Below are 27,223 nucleotides of genomic sequence, written 5' to 3'. Positions count from 1 at the left end.
GACATGCAAATCAAAACTACAGTGAGGTATCACCTCACACCGTCAGAATGGCCGTCATTTAAAAATCTACAAATAGTAAATGCTGGAGAGGGTGTGGAGAAAAGGGAACCCTCTTGCACTGTTGATACAGCCACTGTGGAGAACAGTATAGAGGTTCCTTAAAAAACTAAAAATAGAACTACCATATGACCCAAGCAATCCCACTACTGGGCATATACCCTGAGAAAACCATAATTCAAAAAGAGTCATGTACCACAATGTTCATTGCAGCACTATTTACAATAGCCAGGACATGGAAGCAACCTAAGTGTCCATCGACAGATGAATGGATAAAGAAGATGTGGTGCATATATACAATGGAATATTACTCAGCCATATAAAGGAATGAAATTGAGTTATTTGTAGTGAGGTGGATGGACCTAGAGTCTGTCATACAGAGTGAAGTAAGTCAGAAAGAGAAAAACAAATACCGTATGCTAGCACATATATATGGAATCTAAAAAAAAGAAAAGAAAGGTTCTGAAGAACCTAGGGGCAGGACAGGAATAAAGACGCAGACATAGAGAATGGACTTGAGGACACAGGGAGGGGGAAGGGTAAGCTGGGACGAAGTGTTGAGAGTGACATTGACATATATGCACTACCAAATGTAAAATAGATAGCTAGTGGGAAGCAGCCGCATAGCACAGGGAGATCAGCTCGGTGCTTTGTGACCACCTAGAGGGGTGGGGTAGGGAGGGTGGGAGGGAAACGCAAGAGGGAGAGGATATGGGGATATACGTATGCATATAGCTGATTCACTTTGTTATACAGCACAAGCTAACAACATTGTAAAGCAGTTATACTCCAATAAAGATGTTAAAAAAAAAAAAGGAATGTTTACTATGCTACAGATTTTACTATAGCAACTACCAAGAAAATGTGCTCATTTTCTCTTGTTTGTGGTTCTTGGTCTTCCTGATTTCTTTTTTAACTTATTAGAACTTCTCTTAATTTTTCTATCCTACAGAGTCAGTGGAGCTATAATGAAATAGTAAATATCCACATGAGCAAAATTTTTACTGGGTATAACCTTGATAATAGATATCCTTCACATAGTGCAGTAGACTGGCTCTAGCAAGTTACTTCTCTTCCTTCCTCACCCCCGCCTCAGTTTTCTACATCTGTAAAAGGTGATCATCACAGAGATGTTATATAGGAATATTAAAGGAGGTCCATTCATGTTCTTGGCACACTCCAAGCAATCAGTAGTTAGCTAATGATTATAGTCATTGATAGTTCAAGTTTCTGTTGAGTGAATTTTGTGTGTGTTTTTAAATTTATGCCCATCATATAATCCTATATATATATATATATATATATATATATATATATATATATATATATATATATATATATTTCCCTAAGGGATAATCCCCAAACCTGTAAAATTGCAATTGAGACTGTACCACACCTGTAAAAAATGTGTTTAAAGACACATGTTTTCTGTCAAATCATTAACCAACGGTTAACAGCAGTACTCAAAATAATAATTATATTTTAACAGGCTAGGAAATACGTAATTTAGTTAGAAATGCACGTGGGAGTCTGTGCCAGGAGAATACGTAATTTAGTTAGAAATGCACGTGGGAGTCTGTGCCAGGAGAAGCACAGCTATTGTTAGTGTATGGTACCGTCCTCATCTCGTCACTTGTCATACCTTTAGAATATTTCTGTCAATTTGAGGTTGTAGGCAATTATAGGTTGACAGTCTATGATAAATAAACAAAATTCTCCATAAAGTTGGTTCTGAAGTCACTTGCTTGGCATTTGGACCCTAATTTTTCCCAGAAGTAAAAGTGACACTTCTGGTTAAGTGTCTAGTTTACTCCTCAAAAGCCTATTTAACCCTTGTGTGTTTGCAGTGACAAATGAAAGGCTGGAGGTTTGGTGGCTTGGGGTCAGGAAGAAGAAACAAAAAGAAAAAAAAAGGGCACTTGCCTCTGTGTGTGTGTGTGTGTTTAAACTACATTCTGGGTTTTTAAAGCTAACCTAATCACAGGTATAACCTTGTTTCTTTGAAAAAATGTAGATCCCCTGTAGAGAGTGAAAAGGGAAAACACAAGCCTTGGAAAGAACAACTCTCTCCCAGTCTCCCAGTCTCTCCAAGAGTTTCCAACTTTCTTTGTTTGTTTGTTTTTAAAGCAGTGAGTTGACCTGTTTTCAAATGAAATCTTGTGTGGAATCCTAACACTGATCGTATGCTATGTTATTAATGTCACTGTAGTTAATAAGCTTACTTACAACTTTTGCTTATTATCAAGAAAGCAATGACACTTATTTTCGTGAATCCAACATTTAAATATTAGGAGCTAAGAATGGTGGCTGCAGTCCTCTATCAGTCTCAGCACCCACATTCATTTCTTTGGTTGCAGTGTTGTGATAATCCTCATTTGCAGTGATAAGTAGTGGCTACTGATAATAGTTTTTGTTTTGTTTTGTTTTAACAGTTTGCCTTGCAATCTTAAGATACTCATCCATTAATCTGATCCATATGATTAAAAACGAAATAAGTTTCTGCTTCAAAGCTGAATAATTGACAGTATCTAATAAATTATTATTTAGAAGTTGGGACAGGCACCCCAGACTTAACAGTATTGAAGCATACTGTGAAAATAACCTTTGACACCTCCTCAGCCTCATCTTTGCCAGCTCTTTCATGGACCCCAGAGTTCACTCCGTAAGGCGAGAGCATGCCTTCCACCTGTGCTTCTGCAGCTTTGTCACACAGCACACCTGCATTTCCTCCATGTCAGCTGTCTACTTGCCAAGACTCGTCTCACATGTCAGTGTCTCTGTAGTCTTCCTTGACATGTCCCTTCCCACTCCGGGCTCCCAAAAGAAGGACACAGTTGCTCCCTCTGTGTTCAGGTAACTCGAGCCCTTATTACAGCCCAGTTTGCATCGTAGTTGCCTTTACACCTACCTCCCTTCTGAAACGAGAGCCCCTGAAGGCATGAGCTGCAGCTTAGACATCTTTGTAGCAGTAATACTCCTAAGCGTGTTCAATTACTATCAATACTGTTATTTACTAGATTGAATTAAACTCTTATAAAACTTTTTCCTGCTTTTCAGTTTCTATCCTCAGAATGTTTTCCTCTAGAAAGGACTTTGAATTTACAGTAGAGGAAACTGTTGTCTAAAAAGCTAAGTGAGAATTACAGGCTCTTGGGAAGGGCCCATTACCAAGGTTGCATATCAGGTTACAGTGTGTGAATATCATTCCCAGTTGAAATGAAACCTTCGTGAGGGCAGGAATTGTATTTTATTTTGTTTATTGATCTCCCCCAGCACCTCGCACATATTCTGCACCCAGTAAATACAGGCTGAAATGCATTCACTCAGCAAATAGGGGACTGTGGCTATGTGACATCTCTGTGCCTAGCCTGATGGTTTGATTTATCTAGCTGTTGAAGGTCTTCACTTACAGACTTTCATACAGGGCTGATTTTTGTTGGACATTAGCTAGTTGCCAGAGTTCATCTCCAATACATGCCCTAGAGAAGGCGAGCTCTCCTCTTCACAGTATCAATAGGGAACTTAAGATGATGGCAAAATTCAAAATATAGTGGAGTATTGTTTATTAGGTTAAGGTTTGTCATTAATTGGGAATTCCTTCAGTTCAGATTTCTGTCTAATGTGAATTTTTGTTAAGGAAGGATTGTTGATATGTGAAAACTTCTTGACCTTTGCTGTTTCTGAAGACTATTTTTCACTTCTGTTAATGTAGACAGATTCATATATTTTCCAAAACCGAAGTACGTCTCATTAACATTTTCTACTTGAATTCAGAAACATGACATCTTCAAGTCAGGTAGCTCTCTACCACAAAAGCCAATTAAATAGTTCATAACAAGTTACCTTCTTACGAAAGCTGACTTACCTGCTTTCCCCATGAGGTCTCTATTGTCTGCTGTACGAGTCTGTATTAAACTTGATTGTAGGCACTTTCTGAGCAAGGCAGCCATGGAACCAAGGCAGAGAGGAGAAAACTCCTGTATACTTTAAGGCAAGGATAAGAGAGCCATTTCTTTTTCTGACTCAGTTAAAACTGTACTGATTATCCAGTCCCGTTAACCTAGTGGGTCACTACCTTGTATACATTAGCGGCAGCCAACTGTAGTGTGGAGCGGTCTTGCCACATCATGGACACATTTATGAAGATTGATAACAGCGAAGGTTCAGCGTTAACCTTTATTGTCAGGCAGGCTGTACAAGAAACTGGTATTGGCTTTTGCTTTGATTTATGAAAAGGTTGCCACGTGAAGAAGACATCACATAAAACAGCTCTGCTGGCAGCAGTATTATTAGATGCAATTGTAAGTATAGGAAATAATAACTAACTCTAATTAGGTTCATTATCCTCTCTTGCTAATTCGGTACTTGGGATGGGCGGGTCCTCTTAGCAGTACAGTACCTTCCCCTTCCCAAAGGAATGGGTCCCTCACTTGCTTTCTCCTGGGTTAGCGTGTTTCTCCAAAGGTTTCTTCTAAACAGTAGCTAGCAGTGAGATGCTGCCCGTCTAAGAGAGGATTGATAAGTAGTCAGCTTGATGGTTCCCTCATCCCACAGCGACAGCATCAAGTTATTACCTATTGGTTTTGCCTCAGGGCACCCGTGTGTGCACTCTCTCCCACACAAGCCCTGTAGATGGAAGGACTCAGAAATTCTGGCTCTTGAATATCTGCAATAGCTCCAAGTAGTAGCAGGTGGCTCTTCTGGAAAATGGCACCTATAGCTTCTTGCTCAATAGGACTTTTGTCCCCACGGAGAATAGTCATTACTCTGCCTCCGTTTTTTAGTTTCAATGCACGTTGGTTTGGTGGAGTGTCTTTTATGCTATGAAAACTTCCCTTCCCTTTGAAATCTTTGTTTGGTCTCTCTAGTTCCAGTTGCGTCTTAATATGCAAGAAAGGCAGCTGTGTTTTCCTTTAAGCAAATATAATTGTAGGGGAAGGCGTCTCTGTTTACCCCGTGGACAAATACATTATGGGTAATGCCAAAAAAACGAAAAAAGAAAAAACTTGGGACCCCAGAAAAATTATGTAAATCTTTTCAACTCTCTGTAAAGCAGAGGAGTGCTGCCCTTTATGCGGTCACCGCCTGCAGGCAGCATTTTCTTGAGAGCCAGCAGCTGTGGGGAGTTGGGGACAAACACGTGCACAGGAGAAACCTCCACCTTTCATTCAGCTCCCAAGGATAGACTGAGGTGCCCCAGATAGCTCTTCTGGTCTGTGTCTGTTTTTCAGGCAGCCACGTTTCTAATCATAGTTGAACCTACCTCCATTTTGATGTTCCAGATTATTTTGAGACTTTTATGTGCCATTTATCAAATTAAATTATGCAAGGTTTGGCCATTCTCTGATTTTCTGTTAACTTCTTTATCCAGGGAGATCCTTTGTGCAAGCGTGGGGACGGGCCTCTCCTGAGCACTAGAAGGAAAGCACACTGGCGGACACGTAGAGAAGTGATCTTTGGGAGCGGAAGGTGGCCCTGGTCCCAGCAGGTTGCATCTAGTAGCTTCTTGTTGCCTGGAAGGCTCTGTGCCCGGAATGGCTCGGAGTGATCAGGCAGGCCCCTGTCACAAAGCAGGACGGACAGCAGCAGCTGGGGAGAGTCACATTTGGCCACCACGGCAGGCAGGCAGTGCCCAGGAATCCTGCTCTCTGAGGTCGCGGAGCCAGATGTGAAGGCTGGATGCGAGATGGTGTCACGAAGGGCTTTCTGGAAAGAGAGAGCAATTAAATTCGAAACCAAATGAACGCCTGTGTTAATATATAGGGAAGGTGCTCCTAAAATGCTCACGCAGCCCCTAGTGACTGTCGTGAAACTTTCTTTTAAACATACTTTTTGAAAGGGCGAATGGTGAATCTGAACCACACATCAGCTTTAAAAACAGACATTGTTAAGATAAAGGTGTAAACATTAATAGGGGCCTACTCTTTTGCTCCCCACTCTTTTTCTCCAGGAAGTAAAGAAATAGACTGTTCAGCCCAGTTAACTTTTCCTGGCTTTACTTGCCTTTTGGAGGGATGTGGAGTGAGTCAGAAAGGTGTATTGTCTGGTCTCTTCCTTACTTTCAGAAGCTTTGGATTTTGTACCACAAAGTGCTTGTTGGAAGAAGGCCAGGCCTCTGAATTTCAATGTCACGAAATACTCAGCCTTAACTGCAGGACCACAGGAAACTGCAGAACCGGGAGAGTCAAACCCAAGGCTAAGGCTAGAACACCACGGAAACAAGAGAAGGCTAAGGAATCTGGAGTGCCATGGTTGATTAGTGATGTCTGCCGTTGGCATGAGTGTTGAGAGAGTTGGCATTTTTCCTTTGATTTGCTACCCCTGCTTTAGAAGCAAACATAAAAATCTGTTTACCTCCCTTAATTGACAGTGCCTAACCAGAAATAGGAAGGATGGAGAGAGAAAGGAAGAAGGAAGGAAGAAAGGCTGTGTAGTGCAATTTTAATATCTTTTTTCTGTTTTCACCTTTCCCCTACCAGCAGGTTTGGGGAAATGAAATAACCACAAAACAGGACTTTATATTTTGTTACCTCTTGTCCTGATACGACTCCTGGTAGGAAAGCCAATTTCTTTTCCTCACTTGAGGCCACCAGAGCACCAGTGGGGCTGTGACTGGCATTTGCGGGGACTTAAAAATTACTCAGGATAGAAAATACTTTCGGCAAAATGTCCTCAATGTGCAGTCATATGTGCCATTTTTCTTTGTAATGAATAAGAGAATATATTAACATTGCACTTTGATTAGCATTTGTAATACATGCAAAGCTATTAACCTTCAGTGCATTTCTAAAATAGTGTCTCATGGGCAGAAGCTTTAGTTTACAAGCAGGGAAATAAGACTGCAGTCAAATGACCTCTTTCCTAAATACCAGAAGTAGTAAAACTCCATGTGTTAAACGATTCTTCCTTCAATATAAATATTGGCGATTATAAGTAATCTTGGAGATCAAAAAGTGGTAAAAATTAATGGTATTTGGTAGAAATTAATACTATCATTAATTTACCATTGTTTTGAAAAGTTTTAATGAAAAGCCCTCAGCGCTTTATTTTATTCTGTGTGCTTGTGATAAAAACGATCTCATTAATTCATCCAATGTGGATAATCAAACCAGTTATTCAGACCTTAAACTGAAGTTACAATCCTGAGCAGTGCTTCAAGACCTTCCTCTCTCAAGACTCTTCATTCCTAACTCAAACGAGTTGCTGGCCATAAGCAGCCAGTTTTGACGGTTTACATTGGTCAAATTAGGCAAATAAGTCTGAAATGTTTACTTCATGATATGTATAGCCACAGCCATTATATACTTCTTACCATGATGTGAAATGACATGTATAGCAAAACAACGAGTTTCCAAGCTTTCTACATCATCTTAGTCATGTGCAGTTAACTTCTGAGCAGTAATGAATCCACAGATATCTATCGTGATTTTATTATGTGCAGGATCTTAGGTTCTCATATATCCTTCACAAGGGCTACTCATCAGGCACAGGGGAGACCGTCTTTAATTTCATATCAGTATTATTGAAAAGAGAATCCTTTGATCCCAAGCTTCCCCCCGGTCCCTGCTGTGGCCTGGGCTACAGGGCCATCACAGTCAATGCTGTCGTTGCCTATTTCAGACCATTTGAAAATGAAATCATCATTAGCCCTCTCATGTTTCTCCCTGTTCCTGAATGCCCTTTGGTGGTTAATGTTTTTTGAGGGTGGGGTAGGGGGAACAGATCTCACAGCGTGAATGAATTGAAAAGTTATCCGACATTTTTAAGTAACGCTGGCACTTCTGGGCCTCCTGCTGAGGACTGCCAGCTTGACTTTACAAAATGACATTTATGACACTAAAGACATAGAAACTCGTGGAAAGAGCCTGAAAACCAGTTTCTGGCCTGTTTGAATACTGGTTTAATGGTAATAGAACGTTAATTGTGTGGTGTTGATTATTCTTGAAATGTCCAGCTTGTTTTAGACAGGATTTTGCTACTATTAAAGAAAATTAAAGCAGTTTGCCGTCAATTGCGTTGAGTTCCGCCTCAGTGCCTAGTCACAAGTAGCAGCCCTGCCACCAGCAGTGGGCAAATCTGTGCCAAGTGTAATTACTTCAAATACAATTACATTTATTCATAGGGAAGACTGTTGCTCTCCGTGAGAACGTAGTTGAGAGAAGAAAAGATGTATAGGTTTATGTTAATTATATACCCCATGCTGGAGGTTTGATTTTAACATGAGTGCAGCTTTTTAATCCCTTTATCAAACACACATGCAGGAACCTTCTTTGCTGCCACCTGAACACTTCGTGGACACCTTCAAGTTATGTGAACAGTCACCAACCCTCACGTGAATTGTATTCTAAAACTTGGTTTTTAAGTTGGCAATTTGAAAGTGGAAACCCATTTTCCTTTAGAAATAAGGTGGTAACTAATAGGTTCCCAGAACAACCTACTGAAGCTTATTAGTTGAGATAATAAGAATAATAGTAATAATAGCAGCTACTGTTTGTTAAAAGCTTACTATGTGCCGGGCATTGTGCTGAGAGCTTATGCATTATCTTAATAATCTTTACAACAAAACAGTAGGAACCCATGAAAAAGTTGCACCTTACAGAGATTAAGCAGTTTGCGCCAGCTTCCATAGCAAGTGAAAGGCGGAGCCCAGATTTGGCCGTAGGTGTTTTAGATGCCAGATCCTGTGTTAACCATCAGGGTAAATGGCGCAAGTATAAGCAGTGACTATATTATGGAAGCTAACTAACTTTGGTCGTACTACTTTATTAGAAGAAAACTCATCTCGATTCCAGTTGGGATATTAGGAACACTTGTCTCCCCAGTGTAGTACTTTGGACACACTTGCATCCACCTTATGCCCGCACATACACTCAGGCTAACATAGTGGCGAGGAGAAGTGGAGAGAGTGCCCCAGTAGCTCTGTAGTGAGGGGTCTGAGCAGCCCGTGGTGTTTGCCGGGTGCTGTGCCAGGCGCTGGGAATACTGTGTCGACGGAACAGACATGAGCCCTGCCCTCTTGGAGCTTACAGACTAATGGGAGAAATGACTAGTCTCCCAAATAACTCGACAGTTATAGTTGTGCTAAGTGCTGTCAAATGCTGTAAGAGCATGTGACATGGGAATCCACTGTGAGGAATCAGAGACGACCTCTCTTTAGGCTAAAATAGTAGTTGTTGGGGGAGTGTAAAGGAAGGTCATTTAAGCAGCTAGATCAGCAAGTGTTAAGGCCCCGAGGAAGGAGCTCAGCTCCTTTGGGGTTCTGAAAGGAAGCATGCAGGAAAGCAGAGTGGGGAGAGATGAGGCCGGAGATGGAGGGGCGGGGGGGCCACGTCCTACTAGGCCATAATTAGTATTTCGAATTTTATCCCAAGAGCGGCAAGGAGTGTTTGAACGATTGGAGTTGTAACCTGGAAGTTATAAGATCCATTTAAAAGGAGGCGCTCCAGTTGTTGTGTTGATAATGAATTGCTGTAGAGATGAGGCTGGAGGACTCAGAATGGAAACCAGGACACTGCTTAGGAGATTTTTGAAATATTCCAGGTGGTGGTGGTAGCGACTTGATCTAGAATAATGACAGTGGAGATGGAGAGAAATAGGTTGATTCCAGATCTGTTTTTGAAGTTTAATTGATAAGACTTGGTGACAGATTGGATATTGGGAATGAGAGAAGAGGCGGTGTCAAGGGGGATTCCCTGATTTTGGAAGGTCCATTTACTGAGATGGGGAAGAAAGAACAAATTGGGGGTAGGGGAAGGAATTAAGTGTTCAATTTTAAACATGTAGCACCTGTAAAACCTTCAGTGTGAATAGCAGGAGGCAGTCACCTGTAAGAAGGCAGGGCTAGAGGTACAGATTTGATAGCTGTCAGCACACAAGTGACGTTAAAGCCACATGAATGGTTGAGATCCTGGTGGAGAGACTATATAGAGGGAAGAGCAGGATATGGCCCTGAGGATCTCCCACATCAAGAGATCAGTTAGAAGAAGATGAGCTGGAGGAGAAGCAAGGGAGGAAGCGCAGTGTTTGTAGAAGCCAAGAAACCCCTTTCAAGAGAGGGGAGTAATTTACTTAAGACCATGCCGATTGGTCCTATAAGACGTCTACCAAGAATGGTTGGATTTGGCCACTTGGATGTGGATAGAAGAGAATGGATGGAAGGTAGGAAGTGGAGGTGGTTGTCATAAGAATAGTGTTTGCTAGAGCTGTGCTTTCAACAATATGATAGCCACTAGCCACGGGTGACTGTTTAGATTTAAATTTATTAAAATTAAATAAAATATAAAATTTTACCTTTGTTGCTTTAGTCACATTTCAGGTGCTCAGTAGCAACATGTGGCCTTGACCAGTGTGTTGGGCTGCGTAGACATGACGGTTCCCATCACTGCAGGGAGTTCTCTTGGATAGCACTCTTCTAGAGAAGGTGGGAGAGCTCTTAAAAATGATCTAGTAGGGAAAGTGTTATGAGAGAGGCACTCTTCCTCCAAAGTAACAGTAGAAAAGTTGCAGATCCAGATTTTATGATGGGACAGTGAGGGAGCTATCTGGTTTCTGCTTTTCTCAATGAAAATTAGGAAAATGGCCAAGAGTGAAAGGAGAATGGAGATGTAATGAAATAATCATGGGAAAGAGGGCAAGAATGAATTTACCACAGAAATGTAAAAACATGGTAGGCAGAATTTAGTGTCTACCTATGGATTTACCCTGGTTATATGATTTTCCTCCAGAAACACTCAACTGGAGAGCTGTATTAAAGGACAGTCATATGGCAGACGTACAGCGACTGGAGCTGTGTGTGAGGGCTTAGATTAATACTGCTGAATTGGAACCCTTAGGGAGATGTAAAGCTAATGGGGCTCAGCATGATGAATCCAATCCAGGACCCGAATTGAGAAAGGCATTGTTTGGTCCTGCAGTAATACATCATTATCCCTTTACATAGGAATCATTGTGATTCCGCCTCAGAAATACTCATGTGTGAGGCTCATCATAATCATTTGAAGAATTTGTGTGCAGGAGGTTGTTGTTTTCTCTACTTTCATGGTTAGTCTTGTCAATTTCAGTCTCAGCAGCTGCCTAGAATGTTAAGCCAATTTGCTAAATCTTGCCTGTCCTCTGAAAAATGCTTAAATCTGTTTGTGTAACACAAGGGGTTGAGATTGTATGATGTGTTATGGCATCAATACTGAGTACTTTAATCAGAAGTGTGAAAAGAAATGTTGGAATTTTTAAACTGAAGAGTAATTGTGCGGATGTTCCATTGATGCACATGTAGTTCACTGTTATTATACATCCCATATACACTCTTCACTTTTATTAGTTATAAAATTCTTTTGAGGTATCCCTCATTTATGGGGTATTAAGTAGGGAAATAGCAGCTACTTGCTGATGCCTTTAGGAGGAGAATCCCTCTTCTCGTGGATTGTTCCCTTTCTTACTCACGTGAATTCCCATTACTGTCAGATGATTCATCTAGCTTTTGAGGTTTCCCACCGAAAGATTTCCTTCCACCCCTCCTACGTCTCACCAATCTCACTTTTAATATTCCTCACTGTGGAGTTCTGCTTTAACCAAGAGAACCGTGGTTCTCCTTAATCACACCATGTTTCTCCTTAATCACACCATGTCTGCCCTCCTTCCTGCCCTTCTTGTCTTTCTTTTTAAAGACTGTTGAATCAAAACCCTCCTTTTTTCACACAACCTTCCCTCTTTACCCAACTTCTAAGCTCACCTCTGCTTATTACTATACTTTCTGGAAATTCCTTTATCACTTGTAGAGCATGTCCTTGCTCAGAGTGTTTTGGCTTTCTGATTTGCATGTAAATTTCCATATGAATCTTTAAAAAAAAAAAAGTCTGTTAGTGATGTCACTGCCTCTGCCTGCAGATTTTCTTCTCTTCTTCCACAGCCTTTGCTTCTTCCACTTTTCTGTCTAGAGTGCCTTTCTCTCTTATCTAGCTCCCTAAGCCCTTCCTGTTCTTTAAGACTACTGAAATTCTTGCATCTCATCTAAGACCTTTTCTGGTCATCTCCAGCCAGATGTACTCCTCCCCTTTCATATTTTTACTGTTCCCAGATGTGCTCCATAGAAGCAGCTCTTATAAAATGGGTGTGTCTTTCTCTCCTACACACACACACGCACGCACGCACGCATACATGCGCACACAGTGCCTGGTATAGAGCAAGCACTCCGTAAAGGATATTGAACTGACCTAATCCCACTGCCTTCATCTCTTTACTGCCCATTTTCTTATTTACCAATTTCCTGCTGTCTGGCTTCTGCCTTACGCACTATATTGAAATTATTTCTCTGAATTGCTGGGGATTGAATTCCACGGCCTTTAATCAATCTGTATTCTTTTCAACTTTCTTCTCTTTCATGAAGCTCTGGTTTCCCAGCCTTGTGATGCTGTGTCATACTGCTTCTTCTCTCCGCTCCCAGTTCTCTGACTGCTCCGTCTTCCTTCCCTGTCACCTCACCCCCAATGGGGCTGCTCCCCAGGGCTCAACTGTCCCTCCTGCCCTCTGTCTCTGCACTCCCCGCTGTGTCTTTCAGGGGATGCTCAGTCCGTGGTTGTAGCCCTGTTCCCAGTACTGAGCTCCAGGTCCACACTCTAGATTTTGGTAGGTCATTTCCACTTGGGAACATGACTCAAGCACTTTCATTCTTTAAATCCCCAGGCCTGAGCCACATGTGTATTGCCCAGTCTTTCCTCTTCTTGACATCCACATCTGTCAGTTACTGCATCCTTCCATCCTTGCTTTCCAGCGTCTCTGTTCTTGCCTGTTTTTATAGCTGGACACAGCTCCACTGGGCTCCCAGCCTAGATTGTTCCCACTTCCATCCATCTGATTTGTTCGCATCCGATCAGCTTAGGCACCTTGATGGCTTTACTGTCTCATTTGGAGGGGTTGGTGGTTTGTCTCCCCCTGCAGAACAGAATCTAAGCATCCTCTGTCTTATCGGAAGACCGTCCAGATCCCAGTGCCTCCCTTTTCAGTGCTGCCTCTCACCTCTGCCAGCCTCCCTACAACCTGAGGCCCCTGGACGCGCCCAGCTTGACTGAGCCTGGGCCTTGGCTCATGTAGACCCTCTTATGTGTCCTCTCTGCCTCTTACAGTCTTACCCTGCATTCAGGATAAGGCTTTCAAAACCCATCTCTTCTCCTCCATGGACTCTCCCTAGACCTCCCCCAGCTCCCTCCTCAGAACAGTTGTGGCGCTTACTGCTGTACTCTTTCCCTTACACCCATCACACCGCCTTGTCTTAACCTGTGACCTTTACGAGGGTGTTTCTTTTACAGGTATGAGTTTTTCTCCCTTCTTGTGTTTGTACACACCTTTACCTCCTCCTCCACAGTATGCACACCCCTGTGATGTCCAGGTGGCATTTTTCTGCCTGACAGTTCCTGGAGGTTTGCTGGCACGGCCTAGTCACTAGGGCATGGCGTAGTGCACCCATTTGGGATTCCCTCTTGGCAGGGGTAGAGCCTAAGCCTCCTTCCTTTCAGCTCATCAAAGGGATGGGAAACAGACAAGAGGCCCAGCTCTAGCCCTCTTTCCATTCCTCATTATTAGCACTCTGACACTTAAGGGCAGATCAGTGTGGATAATTTCTTTCCTTTACTTGTCACTGCAGTAAATACATTTGCAATTCTTTCAGTTAAGAGAGACAGGCACATTCCTTCCTGGGTGTATCTAGTATTTGGATCTTGCTTTCAAAATGTAGTGGTAAAAAGAGTATCACCTAACGTACTATATAACACACTCTCTCACTACAGACTTAAAATTTGATCTTAACCCAGTTTTTTAGAATGTGTCACAGTTCTCATTGAGATATATGGCAGTTTTGAAATGTTTTAAATTAAGCTGTTCTTCTCTTAGTATTAAAAGCACTCTCTCAAATTTGATCACTGCAGGGAAGAGGTAAGGGTACTGGAATGTATGTTTATGCTTGGGTGACTCAGATGGAATTTCACCAAACATCTCACCCCTAAGTCACTCCTCAGCTGAGAGGGAGCATAGACAGTTCATCCCAGAGGGTAATTATTTTTGAAAAATTACAAGTGCCTAAAAATAGGGACTTAACATGAAAGTGTGTGCTTGACCATATTTCTGCACAGGCTGCTGGTACTATACTACTCAACTGGAAGTTGCTATGATTCTGTGCTACCGCGATAGTCAGATTGTATTGATGAAAATGATATAATAAGGCCTATGAAATAAATATTGCTCCAAATATGGAAGGATTGTCTCTGGGAGGTTGTGTCTGGCGTTGTGTTAAAATTTGGTCAGAGTGTCTTAGGTTCACTACAAGTGTCCTCTCTCAGTACAACCCTGCTAGGTTGCCAGGACTGGTGCCCTCCCCTTGGCTGTATGGGAGACAGCCATGTGGGCTGCATCCAGCGCTTCCTCTTCTGAGCCTGAGGACTCTGAGCAGGAAGAATGGGTGGCGAAGGGGGTAATGGCCCTTCCAGAATTTGGAAACAAATGCCACAGTTTGCTGCAGCCCCGTAGCCTGGAGCCTGCAGTCTCCCCTGTCCCTCGTCCCTCCTCACGGGTTGTTTAGCTGCTCAGCCAGTCCCTCTGCGCTCTCTGCATCTGGACTAATCTGGCCCACAACGCTTCCCTTTCTTCTCCAGGAGTCCCCTCGAATTCTGGTAGGTTCTTCAGCTTCCCAGTATCTTTCTACCTTCCCCATCTTATTCCAGTTCCTACCGTCTCCCTCCTGCCTCCAAAACTGGGCATTGATCTAAGACCAAATTACCCAGTTTTCTCCTTCTTGGCCATATGAAGTAGGAAAGCAGTAGCGTGGTTACTTAGTGAAGGCAGTCCCTAAGCAGGGAAAATGATGAAGGCTGAAGAGTAATTTTGGCACCAACTGTAAGTTGGCACCATAGCCCTCCTACCAAGACAGAGCAACCAGAAACCTGTCTAAACATTCGTTTATTGTTGACAGGTCTGAAACTGGGCATCTGGCCTCTGATTATTTTCTAGGGATTCCCTACTTGACTCAGAGAGTTTATAAGCTCTTACCGTACACAACTACTCCCACCCCGCCAAACCAAGCTTGTGTTGGCAGATGTCATGAACACAAGCACTAACCTTTGCTCTGAGAGAAAGCAGAGGCATCTACAAGGCTTGGAGTAACCAGGTTGCGGGTGTATTCATGTACCCAAGGTCTGAGGAGGTCTCTCCTCTCCATCTCGGAGTCTGTCTCTATAGTTTAGATACAATGGACAGATCTTCCTGCTGGCTTGAAAGTTACTTCAAGCGAATCCTAAGGCCAGTCTTCCCTTCCTGTTCACTGGTGATGGATGTCCTCTTGTCTGGAACACTGTATGTTCAGTTCCTGTTCCATTCAAAACCAGAGCTCTGTTTAGCACTTTGTTTATAGCTCAATATTCTCATTATAAGACTTTGTGTACACCTCTGTCTCTCCCTACTAGAGTGGGAGCCAGCAGAAGGCAAGGATCACATCTTATTCAGCACCTACCATAGTGATGGCGTGTAATGAATGCTTGATAAATGTCTGTGACTTAATAATATTTGTTGTTGGAGTAGCTGAGTAGATAAAAGAATGAACGAACCAGCTCTCATATTTTCTATCCTTAGACCAATTTTAGTGAACATTCTAAAGTAGCAGGATAGGGGAAATGGAAATAACTCCCAAAGCCTCATAGGTAAAATAATGTAACTTTTAATTTGTGTTGGCATGAGTTCAATGTATTATATAGATACATATACTTAAAGTAAAAGAAATCCAAGGGTGATGCATTGTGTATGCTCAAGATTAACATTTTCTAAATTGTCTAATTAAAGTGACTTTTACAAAGTCAAAGGTTTGTCATGCTTTTCTTTAATAATAATAATGATGGTGATGATGATGATGATGCTTTTCCTGGCCTTGAAGTCTTATCGAGATATTTCAAGTAATAATAATTTGGTGTGTGTTAAGATGACTTGGTCTCAGTCACACACTGATACAGCCTTTGGAGATTCAAATTTAACGTTTGGCCCTGGACGTGTCTTCATTCGCGGCTTGTAGGTCTTTTGATGGGACAGAGAAAACACTCCCAGTATTTCAGTTCTTATAACCAAGGGCCACTTCTGTGAGGTGCGATTTAAGTTTGTTCCTACTATGTGCATGGCAGGAGGTGACGTTTATGCTCCAGGTACTTTGTATAAACTGCTGCTCTCAGGCACCTTTAAAGCAAAGAGCTGCATTGTTAACTTACTAGTGCCCATTTTTATTACAGCGTTATTACTTGACATTTATTAAGCCATAACAGCACACCAGGCATTGTTAAAGAAGAAAGGGAGAGGGAAGGATGGCTTATACTTCTCTAAATTAAGGGTCACCCAGAATAAAGTGCAGTATGTTAGGTGTAGAATTTTACCTAATGAGAGGACTTAGTGTGAGCTTGAGAAAATAACATCTCTTGAGTATTTGGTTTTGTCCTAAAGTAAGTGTGATGGGAAGTTGATTTCGAGTTCTTCCAGGTTGAGTTAATGTTGACATCAATTATGTTCTGTGTCCCCAAACTCTATATAGTTATTGCTGCTTATCCCAGATATTCTTTATGTAAGTAATAATTTTATTTTTTTATTTTTTGGCCATGTGGCATGTGGGATCTTAGTTCCCCAACCAGGGATCAAACCAGTACCCCTTGCAGTGGAAGTGTGGAGTCTTAACCACTGGACCGCCAGGGAAGTCCCAGTAACAGTTATTTTATCTCTCTTTTTAGAGATATAAACCTTGCTGCACATAGCCCAGATATGGCAAGAGTACCATGATATAGTGGAAGATGAAAATTAGCCAACCTCTCTAGGTCACGAGATTTTAAGAAAGTGTATTTACAGAACAAAACAGTTGGGGCCCTTGTTCTTTGGAGATGCAGCAGAAGATGGCCCCATTTTTCTAAGTTTAGACCCTTGGTGGGGTGAGCCCACGTAGCAGAATCCCACACAGGGTATGGTGACATTGGCAAGATGCCATGAGGGTTTTCTGAGAAGAGCGGGGCAAGAGCTGCCTCCTCGGGAAAGGAAACCAGACACTGGGGACTCCTGTAGTGTTGAGGTGTGTTGTCCACTGAGCAGAAGGCAGAGTCAGCCAGCCCCCACCAGTTTCATGTGGTCATGCGTTACTAAGCTCCCACTCTCTTCCTAGGTTTTGCCTAATGCCCCCATCATTTCCAGGTACCCAATATTACTGAATAAGGAAGAAAAATATATTGCAAAATTGGAAAGTTTTTCATTCACCTTATGTTCTGGTGTGTTTGTGCTCATATACTTAGGGTATGTGAGGCCTGTTGGTTTAAGAACAGTGTACCTGTGTGTGTAGAGCACTGTATTGTTCATATCATCTTGGATGGGTGACCAGAGGTCCTATCTTTGGGCTTGTCCTGATTTTAGGACTTTTACTCAGTATCCTAAAACCTGGGGGAAGACTGGATAATGCTTTCCCCTCCCTCCTTGCATATCACCCGCCTCCTGTGGATTCAGAGGACTGAGTTGTGATACTGATTCTGTTTTCTAAAGTCATCAGTTCCCATGAAAGATGCATTGTCGCAACCTGTTAAAAAATCAGAATCTCTCCCCCAACCCCCCGAAAAAATTAGAATTCCCCTTGTGGCGCCAACCATTCTCGTATCCACCCTGCACTCAGCGAATGATTTATTGTGTCCGAGAGCTTTAGGAATCGTGGCTGCTCGCTGATTGTCACGTGGCTTCTTGAGCCTTCCGAGTGGTAGGAGGAGGGCTCTCGCCACACTTTCCTCCCTTCTCTGGAATTACCTCATTATCCTTTTCCTTTATATTAGAACTAAAATGATGGGTAAGTAGTTTTCTCGAAATATAAAGCTCAGACCCGCATCAAAGAAGTTTCTAAGACATGAAAGTAGGAGAGGCAGCAGCAAAACCAGCAGATAGCTCTAAAACAGATAACCAAGTGGAAATGTATTATACTAGAGTCTTTTTTTTTTTTCTTTTTGGCTGCGTTGGGTCTTCGTTGCTGCGCGTGGGCTTTCTCTAGCTGTGGCAAGCGGGGGCTACTCTTCGTTGTGGTGCGTGGGCTTCTCATTGCGGTCGCTTCTCTTTTGCGGAGCACGGGCTCTGTAGTTGTGGCTCGTGGGCTCTAGAGCACAGGCTCAGTAGTTGTGGTGCACAGGCTCAGTTGCTCCATGGCATGTGGGATCTTCCCAGACCAGGGCTCAAACCCGTGTCCCCAGCATTGGCAGGTGGATTCTTTTTTTTTTTTTTTTAATTTATTTATTTATTTTTGGCTGTGTTGGGTCTTCGTTTCTATGCGAGGGCTTTCTCTAGTTGTGGCGAGCGGGGGCCACTCTTCGTCATGGTGCGCGGGCCTCTCACTGTCGCGGCCTCTCTTGTTGTGGAGCACAGGCTCCAGATGCGCAGGCTCAGTAATTGTGGCTCACGGGCTTAGCACAGGCTCCAGACGCGCAGGCTCAGTAGTTGTGGCTCACGGACCTAGTTGCTCCGTGGCATGTGGGATCTTCCCAGACCAGGGCTCGAACCCGTGTCCCCTGCATTGGCAGGCAGATTCTCAACCACTGTGCCACCAGGGAAGCCCAATACTAGAATCTTAAGAAGAGAGTTCTGAATACTGCTTATTTATCTCAACGTCATTTTTACTAAAACATCTTCATTTCTCTTTGACCAATTAATTCAACTTATAGGAAACTCTACGAAGGAAATCATCAGAAACAGTAGTGATAATTTTTGTCCATCACCATGGTGTTTTAAGCACTTAAAAATTAGAAACAGCCTAAATATGTATCTTTATTCTTTTCTGTTATTTTTTTCCCCGAAGTTTCTATATTGATCTGTCAGTGTTATGAGAAGAATACTTGGATGTATTTTATTAGCTGCCTTTTAAGTGAATATTAGCATTAAACATTGGCAAAAAAATTATTTTACTGGCTACAGAATACCTACCAGGAGTGCTTCTTTGGGTGTTGTTCTCTATCCAGATCTTTGGTCTCCAGTTCTGCCATTGAATACCGTCAGCGACCTCCTTGCCCCGAAGTGCCACTGTGGGATGTGGTGGGGTAGGGCGGGAAGGGCAGAGGGCCAGCTTCTAGTGCTGGTGGGAGGAGGGAAGAGACAGGCAGCCACGTATAGAGTACAGAAAGGAAAAGCAAGGGGAGGAGACAGGTGGTGGGATCCATCAAAAGTCCCCAATAATTTAAAGTCCACTAAACTGGATTTTTTCTTATTTTTGAGCAATATATATTTCCGTGTATCAACTTTATTCCACCCGTTCCTTTTTGGTAAGTATGTTTTTAGACAACTATTCTATCTCTCACTTCTTTATTACGGTTTTGGGTTCCCCAAATATTTCATCTTTCTCTTAGCATTTGTCATTCACCATTTCTTTTTTTAAATCTTTTCATACGAAGAAAGTAAATTGTTTAAATGTCTCTTGCTGCTAAGATTTAATTTTCCTTCTTGGGTATCTTGAAATTCTGCCTTTTGTTATTTTTACCTAATGGTGGCTTTTCCCATCAGCAGGAATGAAAGCAGTCAATAAAAATCAATTGTTGACTCAATGACTATATGGAGGGTTTACCATAATGCATATTGGAAATGGCTTTGAAACCCTTTTCCTGAATGGAAGGTGCCATGCTTGGGTTTTATGGCCTCCTAATGTTAGACAGTAATCTCATTTAGCATTTTCCCAAAGTGAAAACAGTGCATTAGGGCAGCATAACAGCTTTGCAGATCAATACAGGGACAGAGCTTTGCCCTTACAGATTAATCCAAGCAAAATGTACCAGAGTCTAGTCCAGGAACTGGAAGACAATTATGTTGATTTCCACCCCTCTTTCCCCCGTTCTACCATCTAATCATCAATACAGGTTGAAATGTGTACAAAAAGGATTTCTGAAAATGTCTGCGTTTGCGTGCACACACGCACTCTCACTCCCACTCACACAGAACAGACTACCATACAGGAAATAAAGGGCCCTGGAAGTGAGTAGTATTGATTTGTGGTGATAAAAGTATATTTTGACACCTTTCAAATTATGAATAACTCATGGACTTTAACTTGCATGACTAAATAGCTCAAGCCAGGGTAAACGCTTACATATAACTTACATTACCTCTGTCTAAGGAGTCCATAGTATTAGATGAATGAATCCCATTGTGAAGAGTCTTTTTAGAAGGAAAAAACCCACAGCATCTTCCTTGTGATGAGCACTATGTGGGAGCTCATTCGTTATGGTCTTTTGCTGTGTGTTAATGGGGAGGGACTGCATATCTGGTCGGGATGCTTCTAGCCTTCTCTCCCATCTTCTTTCCCCCTGCTTTAAACCTAAGGTATATTGGAGGGACGATGGTCCTCAACACTAGGATAGCACGTAACCCTGCTTTCTCATGAACTGTTAGAGGCATTAGTCGTACATTTGCAAGGTTCAGCTAACCTGTTGCTTGATCCTATGTTATTTAGTATTTGTCCAGGAGTGTGTCTTGCTATAATCAGTTAGTCGTAGCCGTGCTTCTACCCTTCCAAACACAGCTGACTCTTTTTAGGTACTGATGTTCATGGTAGGGGATCAGGGAAATCTGTGTCCGGAGACATTCACAGACATCTGAACTTCAAAACCTTAAAGCGAGTTGAAGCTCCTGGGATTGGGATTTAAATTCTGTTCTTAGGTGTTTGGCAAATCAGTAAGGTAATGAATGAAGGAGTACAAGCAATGTTATCTCTGTGTCTACTTTTTTAGAGGGTAGTAGGAAGTAAATTCCCTTAGGGGCCAGTAACGTGGCTTGCATTTCAGTTTTCTATTCTAGCAAAATATGGATACCAGCTTAGTGTGTTGGATAAAAGTAATGAGGAGACAAATCGTCAGCCAGGGGTTTCCTTATTGATGAGAAATATTTCTCCTGTGTTCTCTAGGGTTTTTTCAGAACTCATCAATTTAAAATAATGCTATTTCTTGATTACTATGGAAATAACAAATTTAAATTCCAAGAGAAGAACTGATAAGAGGCTGGAACCTTTTGTATTAAACAAAACTAATTTGAAAAAAAAATCCCTAGATTAAAGTGATAGTAATATATATATTTTTCTGTGTATTTAGTCCTTATATTCCAAGTTCCTCTGCCATTTTAACAAGAATATTTCATTTTTGTTTGTATAATCCATTTGGTTTATTTTATTATTATCATTTTACAAGTGTATATTATCAGCTTTTTGGAAGCATTTATGTTTAGTAGTGCATATTCACTGAAAGCGCTCTAACTAAAATCTTGAGATTTGTAAGTATAACTAGTAAAATTTTAGCTCAAGGAATTAAATTTTCTCTCCACCCATTTGTATTCTCAACAATTTATTGCATGACTTCTATAAGAGGGATCCATGTCGATAGCTGAGATAACAAAGAAAATAAGATGCAGTCTTTACTTGGGATTTGCATGCTAGTAAATTGCAGTAGACTGTAGTGTAGTACATGGTGAAAGAAGTTAATACAGGTTAGGGGGTCACCATAAAGGGAATGATAGACTCTACTGTGGTTGGAGAGAGCTCTAGTGAAAGCCATATAGAGGAGGTTGCACTTCAATACTTAGCTCAAGTATTGAAAGATGGGTAGGTATTTTCCAGATACATAGAACTGGATGAGGCTTCGGTGCAGAGCATTTCCAAAATCAAGAGCAGCGGAGCCAAGACGTGAAGGGACATCTAAGAACCAAACCCTGAACGTGGTCTGGTTGAGGCAAAAGAGTAGGCAGGAACCTGATCCAAAAGGACCTGCCTGTTGACCATGGATTTTATTTGGAAAGCAGATACTGTCTAGACTTACTACTAGAAAGAACCTTCTGGGAGGTAGGAGTGGAGGGTGAACGTTAAGAGACAGAGAGACCCGTGAAGGTCATTGCTTGGATCCAGGATATAAATGATTAGGAAATAATGTAATGACTGTGAGTATGGAGAAAGGACTGGACTGCAGGATATCAAGCTTTGTGACCAACTGGAGGTGGGAATGGAAGAGAACACTGGGGGTCCCAGGTTCCTGAGTCAACTGGCTGGGCTGAAGAGTAATTGGCCCCATTCACATGGTTACATTTGAGGTAGGGTGGGAATACTGCCCTGTCCAGAGAGGCTCACAGTGGTGTCAATTAATAGAACTAATTTCATAGAAATCACTTATCTTTTTTTTTTTAACATCTTTATTGGAGTATAACTGCTTTACAATGTTGTGTTAGTTTCTGGTGTATAACAAGAAATCACTTATCTTGAGTGATATCTTTCTTTAAAGGTCAAAGAAAATTATTGTTCTTAAACTTTTTTTGGGGGGGGGAGCGTTTGTAAAATTTATATCTTAGTTAGTGTTTTATGTATTTTTTTAGCCTTGTTCTTTATTCCAGTTGAAGACCATTTGTCTCAGTGGTCCCTGTTTTTGTTTCCAGGCGGTATGAGTGTCATCCCATCTGTGCTGATCTGCAGGCCCAAATTCTCCAGTGTTACCGCCAGAACACCCAGCAGACCCTCAGCTGCTCCACTCTGGCCAATCAGTACAAGCGGTGTGTCAATCAGGCCAAACAGGTGGGTGTACAAACCAAGAGCTAACTAGGGCAGCAGAGGAATAAAAAGCCCAACATCATGGGCACTGGGAAGGACTCAGTAGGCTAATGTGTGTGAATGAGCTTTTTAAACCAAACTAGTCGTCATCAAGAATTGCTGTCACGAGTTGGTTAAGTTTTAATTGCCTTTCATCCAGGTGGCTGAAGAAAGAGTCCATAGTCTCCTTGTGTTCCACTTGCAGGGAAAAAAAAGGTTTTACATAAATAATACCTTTTCTAGTTGCTCTGAACTTTTGTCTCTACTTTATAATTGTGTCCTCAAGGTCATTGCCCCGTATTTCTGGGCCAATACTCAAAGCCAGCAAAGAGGAAGGATACACGTTAAGGGGCCAACAGCTTCAAGTCCATAAACAGCAAGTAGTCATGCAGAGAGTCTGGTTTAAAAAAACAAAAGGCAAACACAAAACTAAAATAAAAACCCACCATGCAAGCACCATTCAATCTTCTGCCAGTTGGTAGAGTCCAGTCAATTGGGCAGGGAAAGACAGGCCAGACATGGATTTAGGAAGCGATTTCCATCGCTTCTGTGTACCATAGCCATACTCTTCTCATGACCCTTCATATATTCATATCAGAATAATACGATGATCGCGGGACATGTATTTTCTCTAATTTGTGTACTTTAGAAAGCTAATGATAAATGCTGAAGTAAATTATCAATTCTGGCAGGTCACGTAATTGCCTATTATTTAACTGATTTTGTTGGGTATAGGTTGTTCTGAGAGATGGAAATTGTTGGAAACCTTGGTTCTTTCTGCTGACAAATTGCCTAGACTTGACCTTCTAACCCAACTAAATCTAGTGTTTGAGTTACACAGCGTGCCTTCCTACAGTCTAATTTGCTATAGTTATAATAATCCCAGTTAGTATAAATTTCTAACACTCTGTGAATATCTGATGGGAGGGCAGTATTGTCTGGATAGCTGGAAAATAACAACAACACTAGTAGAAAAAATAGAACCAAGATTTATTAAAAGCCTGTGTTGTCTTTAAAAGCCTTGTGGCTCGAGGCTTTTTTCTTTTTCTTTTTTTTCCCTCCTTAGCATTTATTTTTTATTTTTTCTATTTTTTTAACATCTTTATTGGAGTATAATTGCTTTAAAATGGTGTGTTAGTTTCTGCTGTATAACAAAGTGAATCAACTGTACGTATACATATATCCACTCCCCCTTGTGTCTCCCTCCCACTCTACCTATCCCACCCCTCTAAGTCGTCACAAGAGGCTTCTTTCTTTTTCTTGTTTATACGGCACTTGCCTAACTCTTAGTAGTGTGCCAGGGATTCCTTTCTTTTAAGATCTTTGGTAGAAGTAGTGTTGCTGATGTTAAGTTCGTACATTTTATTTGTTAAAAACAGCTTCTGATATGTTCTTAGCAATCTCCAACCTTCAATTTTAATACTAACTGAAGCAGGTGGAACCTGTAAGTTGGACTCATGGGTTTTTCTAGCTGATGTTAGTTCTGTATTAAGGCGGGGGTGGTAGTGCACATAATGGCGAAGACAAAGTGCGTGTTTTGACACTGGTGTCTTGTAACATAGGTGCCTGTGTCCACAGTGATCTGTACCATTACTGAAGTAGCACCTGCAAGGGTGTCTGGAGTACTGACTCCATCCTGATTGTCCGGGTTGTGTTGAACTGTCTACACACAGCCCCATGAGATCAGTAGCGTACATTTACAGAGTAAAACAAGAGTTATTTAACTTGTGACAGAATCAAATATGCTACATGGTGCAACAGAGAGTTTGAATTGGGCAGATCTGAGTTTGTATCCAAGCTCTTTTATTGGCTCTGTAACCTTGGGCCTTGATTTTTCTCATCTGTGGAGTGAGGTAATGTAATTTACAGTGTTGTAAGGATTCCATTTCTATAAAGTATTCAATAAGTCAATTTTTTTCCTTCTTTCCTCAGTTGCATTATTCTGTGCTGAAACCAACTTAAACAAATCGGCCAAAAGCGTCAAATTATTACTAATGATTCCAAAGGGGACCTCCCATCCTCCCCTCCCCACCCCCCCACCCCCCCACCCCCCCACCCATCAGCATAATTTAATATTTTCAGTGAGTATGTTTCAGGTGCCTATTGTTTTTACAACTGTTATATTCAAGTATTAGAGTATATAACACCAGCTGATATCAAAAAGATATGTCCACAAGACCTTATTTTAAACCTAAGATAGACGGCATTGAAATGGGAAGTAACCAAGAAACAGTAACACCTTGTATGTCTGTAGATTTAGATTTCAAGGTCATTTCACATCCATTCTCTTACTTGTTTTTTATGACAACCTGAGATGTAAATAGAGATGGTTTTATTTTCACCATTTTACAGTTGAGAGAATTGAAACCCAAGGAAGTCATGATGGTAAATTAAATAACTAGACCAAGATAGACCTTGCCATAAAAACAAGAAATTTAAAAATACATGGTGTGTGGCTTTTCAGTTGTGTGTGTGAAGGGACATCCAGTATCCACTAATACAGAAATAAGGCAGTGAGGGAAGATATGAACGATAATCATGAAGTGAAGGGGAAAAAACCTGAAGATCAAATGAAGTAGCATTGAGACTGAAAGTAACAAAAAGGAGGGTGGGATTATAAAGGCCATGAGCAAAGGTGCAGTTTAGCGCTGCCCCATTTTAGGACCATGCCAAGATGGCCAGCGGGGGTTATATCAGTATTTCATGAGTAGTCACTTTTCCACTAACACCACGTTTTCCGTGTGTGTGTGTGTGTGTGTGTGTGTGTGTGAAGCTAGTCTAACTTTGTGACTCTGGCTCTGCCCCTGTTGTTAAAAGAGACTTGGGCAGGATACGTGGTCCTGAGCATTTGTTGTTACAGTTCCTGACTGGTCCACACCCCTTCTTGAGTTTCCTTGTTAAATCTAAAGAACAAGCTGGACATGCTGAGATACTAAACACAACAACCCATTAGGTCATGTTGTCCATTTCCGCCATAGTGCAAGAGTTTTCCCCTTGGAATAATTCCAGTAGCCAAATCCACTCCACTTTTAAGTGACTCATAAGATTGGGCTTTCACTGGTTCCCTTGGGGCATTGTTCTCTAGACTAATAGATTTTACTGATAGGAAAATTTCCGGATATTCCTTAGCCTTACTTTTCGTCTCTTATTCATCCACTTATTCACATCAATCTTTCTTCAGCTAGTCTTAAACAGTCCTCACGGGTCAACATGAGACATTTAGACTGTTAACTTCCAGTGTATTAAATTGTGTGTTCTTCATAATGGTAAAGAGATAATTCAGTTGCTGTAATTATTACTTCTCAGACTTAAAAGCTACTGGCTAGCTATATGAGATACAGCATTTAAAAATGTAGGAGGACGTCGATTGATAAACTTCTGTGTCTTTTATTTCTCATATCTGCTTAGCCTCATAGCTTTCTATAAACTCTCCAAGTTTGAATTACCTGTTCTTACCATCAAAACCTGATTTCCATTCAGTCTTGCTTCACGTACATTACAGGAGACTGGAAGGGAGAGAGCAATGGGAAGCCAATAGTAGTGGCCCACTAGTGGACCAAAATGTGCCCAAGGCTTATAAAAGGGGGGTGTGTAGAAAGGGCTTGCTCCCAGATCTGCACTGCCTCTGCTCCCTGGGACACCCCACTGCCCCTCAATTTACTTGCAGGATCCAGCTGCTTAGGGGTAACAATTCTAAGCATTCCAGCTCTTTCCCCAGCCCTGCTGCTATTGACAGAAAGGTTCGGAAACTGGCTGGACTCTTGAACGTTCTGTGCTCGCCAGAGGAGAGAGTTTGTGGGGAATGCTGGAATGTTCTAATCTAGTCATGGTGACCTGGGCTTCATTTTCTTTTTCGGTAAATTAAGGGTTTGAACTAGGTGATCCACGAGGGCCTCGCAGCTGTCATTTAGGGCTGATTGTACTTCCGTGTCTGAGAGCAGGCCGCAGGCCGCACGAGCACCCAGGTTGCTGAGCACATTCAAGCTAAGAGACGTGGGCTGTTTGGCCCGAGCAGCATCTCTGCTCTGGTGGCCTCCAGCATTTGTGCCTCTGCTTCTTAGAGTTTGCTGTCAGCCTTAAGCTTCCCCTCCAGAAGAACAGCTGCACTTCTGATTGGTCTGCATGTTGCCTGGTGTTTCCTTGAAGCTCGTACTCCTGACAGCCCTGAGGAAGCCAGGGTGGCAGAATGAACTGGGAGGGGGTGAAAACAGTCTCTCAGTTTCTCCGAAGTCAGTGGAGTGAAAAATGGCTGTCTCAGTGCTGCCTGGCAGAATGGAGCCCGCCGGCTGATAAACTGCATTAGAGAAAGCAGGCTGCATCCCTCAGCCAGCCCTAGGCTACCCTGTACTGTGCTGGCTTCCACCCCGTGGGCCACGGGCCTTGGGTGGTAAGGGATTGTGGAGATGGAGCAGGAAGTCGGATCAGAAGAGCCAAGGAAAGACCAGGACTAAAAGTAAGGGCCAGACCCAGGAGACGCCCAAGGGACAGAGGTGAGCGTGGAGGCTGTAGTCAGATGGTGGAGGCCAGGCGGGCTCTGATAAACCGTAGCCGAGGTTTAAATCAGCAGGTGGGCAGTGGGGCAAG

General features: G+C 42.2%; 1 protein-coding gene across 1 annotated transcript in view; it reads left to right on the top strand.

The window, feature by feature from the left end:
* The window catches only part of CHCHD3 (coiled-coil-helix-coiled-coil-helix domain containing 3), a 278,061-nt gene that overhangs the window by 241,721 nt on the left and 9,117 nt on the right, over positions 1-27,223 (top strand). Inside the window, exon 7 of the mRNA XM_082399255.1 lies at positions 22,489-22,624. Coding sequence (XP_082255381.1) covers positions 22,489-22,624 — 136 coding nt within the window. The remainder of the gene's footprint in view (positions 1-22,488; positions 22,625-27,223) is intronic.

The sequence above is a fragment of the Balaenoptera borealis genome (genome assembly GCF_965194805.1).
Source record: "Balaenoptera borealis genome assembly, chromosome: 7".
NCBI lineage: Eukaryota > Metazoa > Chordata > Mammalia > Artiodactyla > Balaenopteridae > Balaenoptera > Balaenoptera borealis.
Note: the sequence above shows the minus strand (reverse complement) of the source record. Positions and strands in the feature narration are given on the sequence as shown.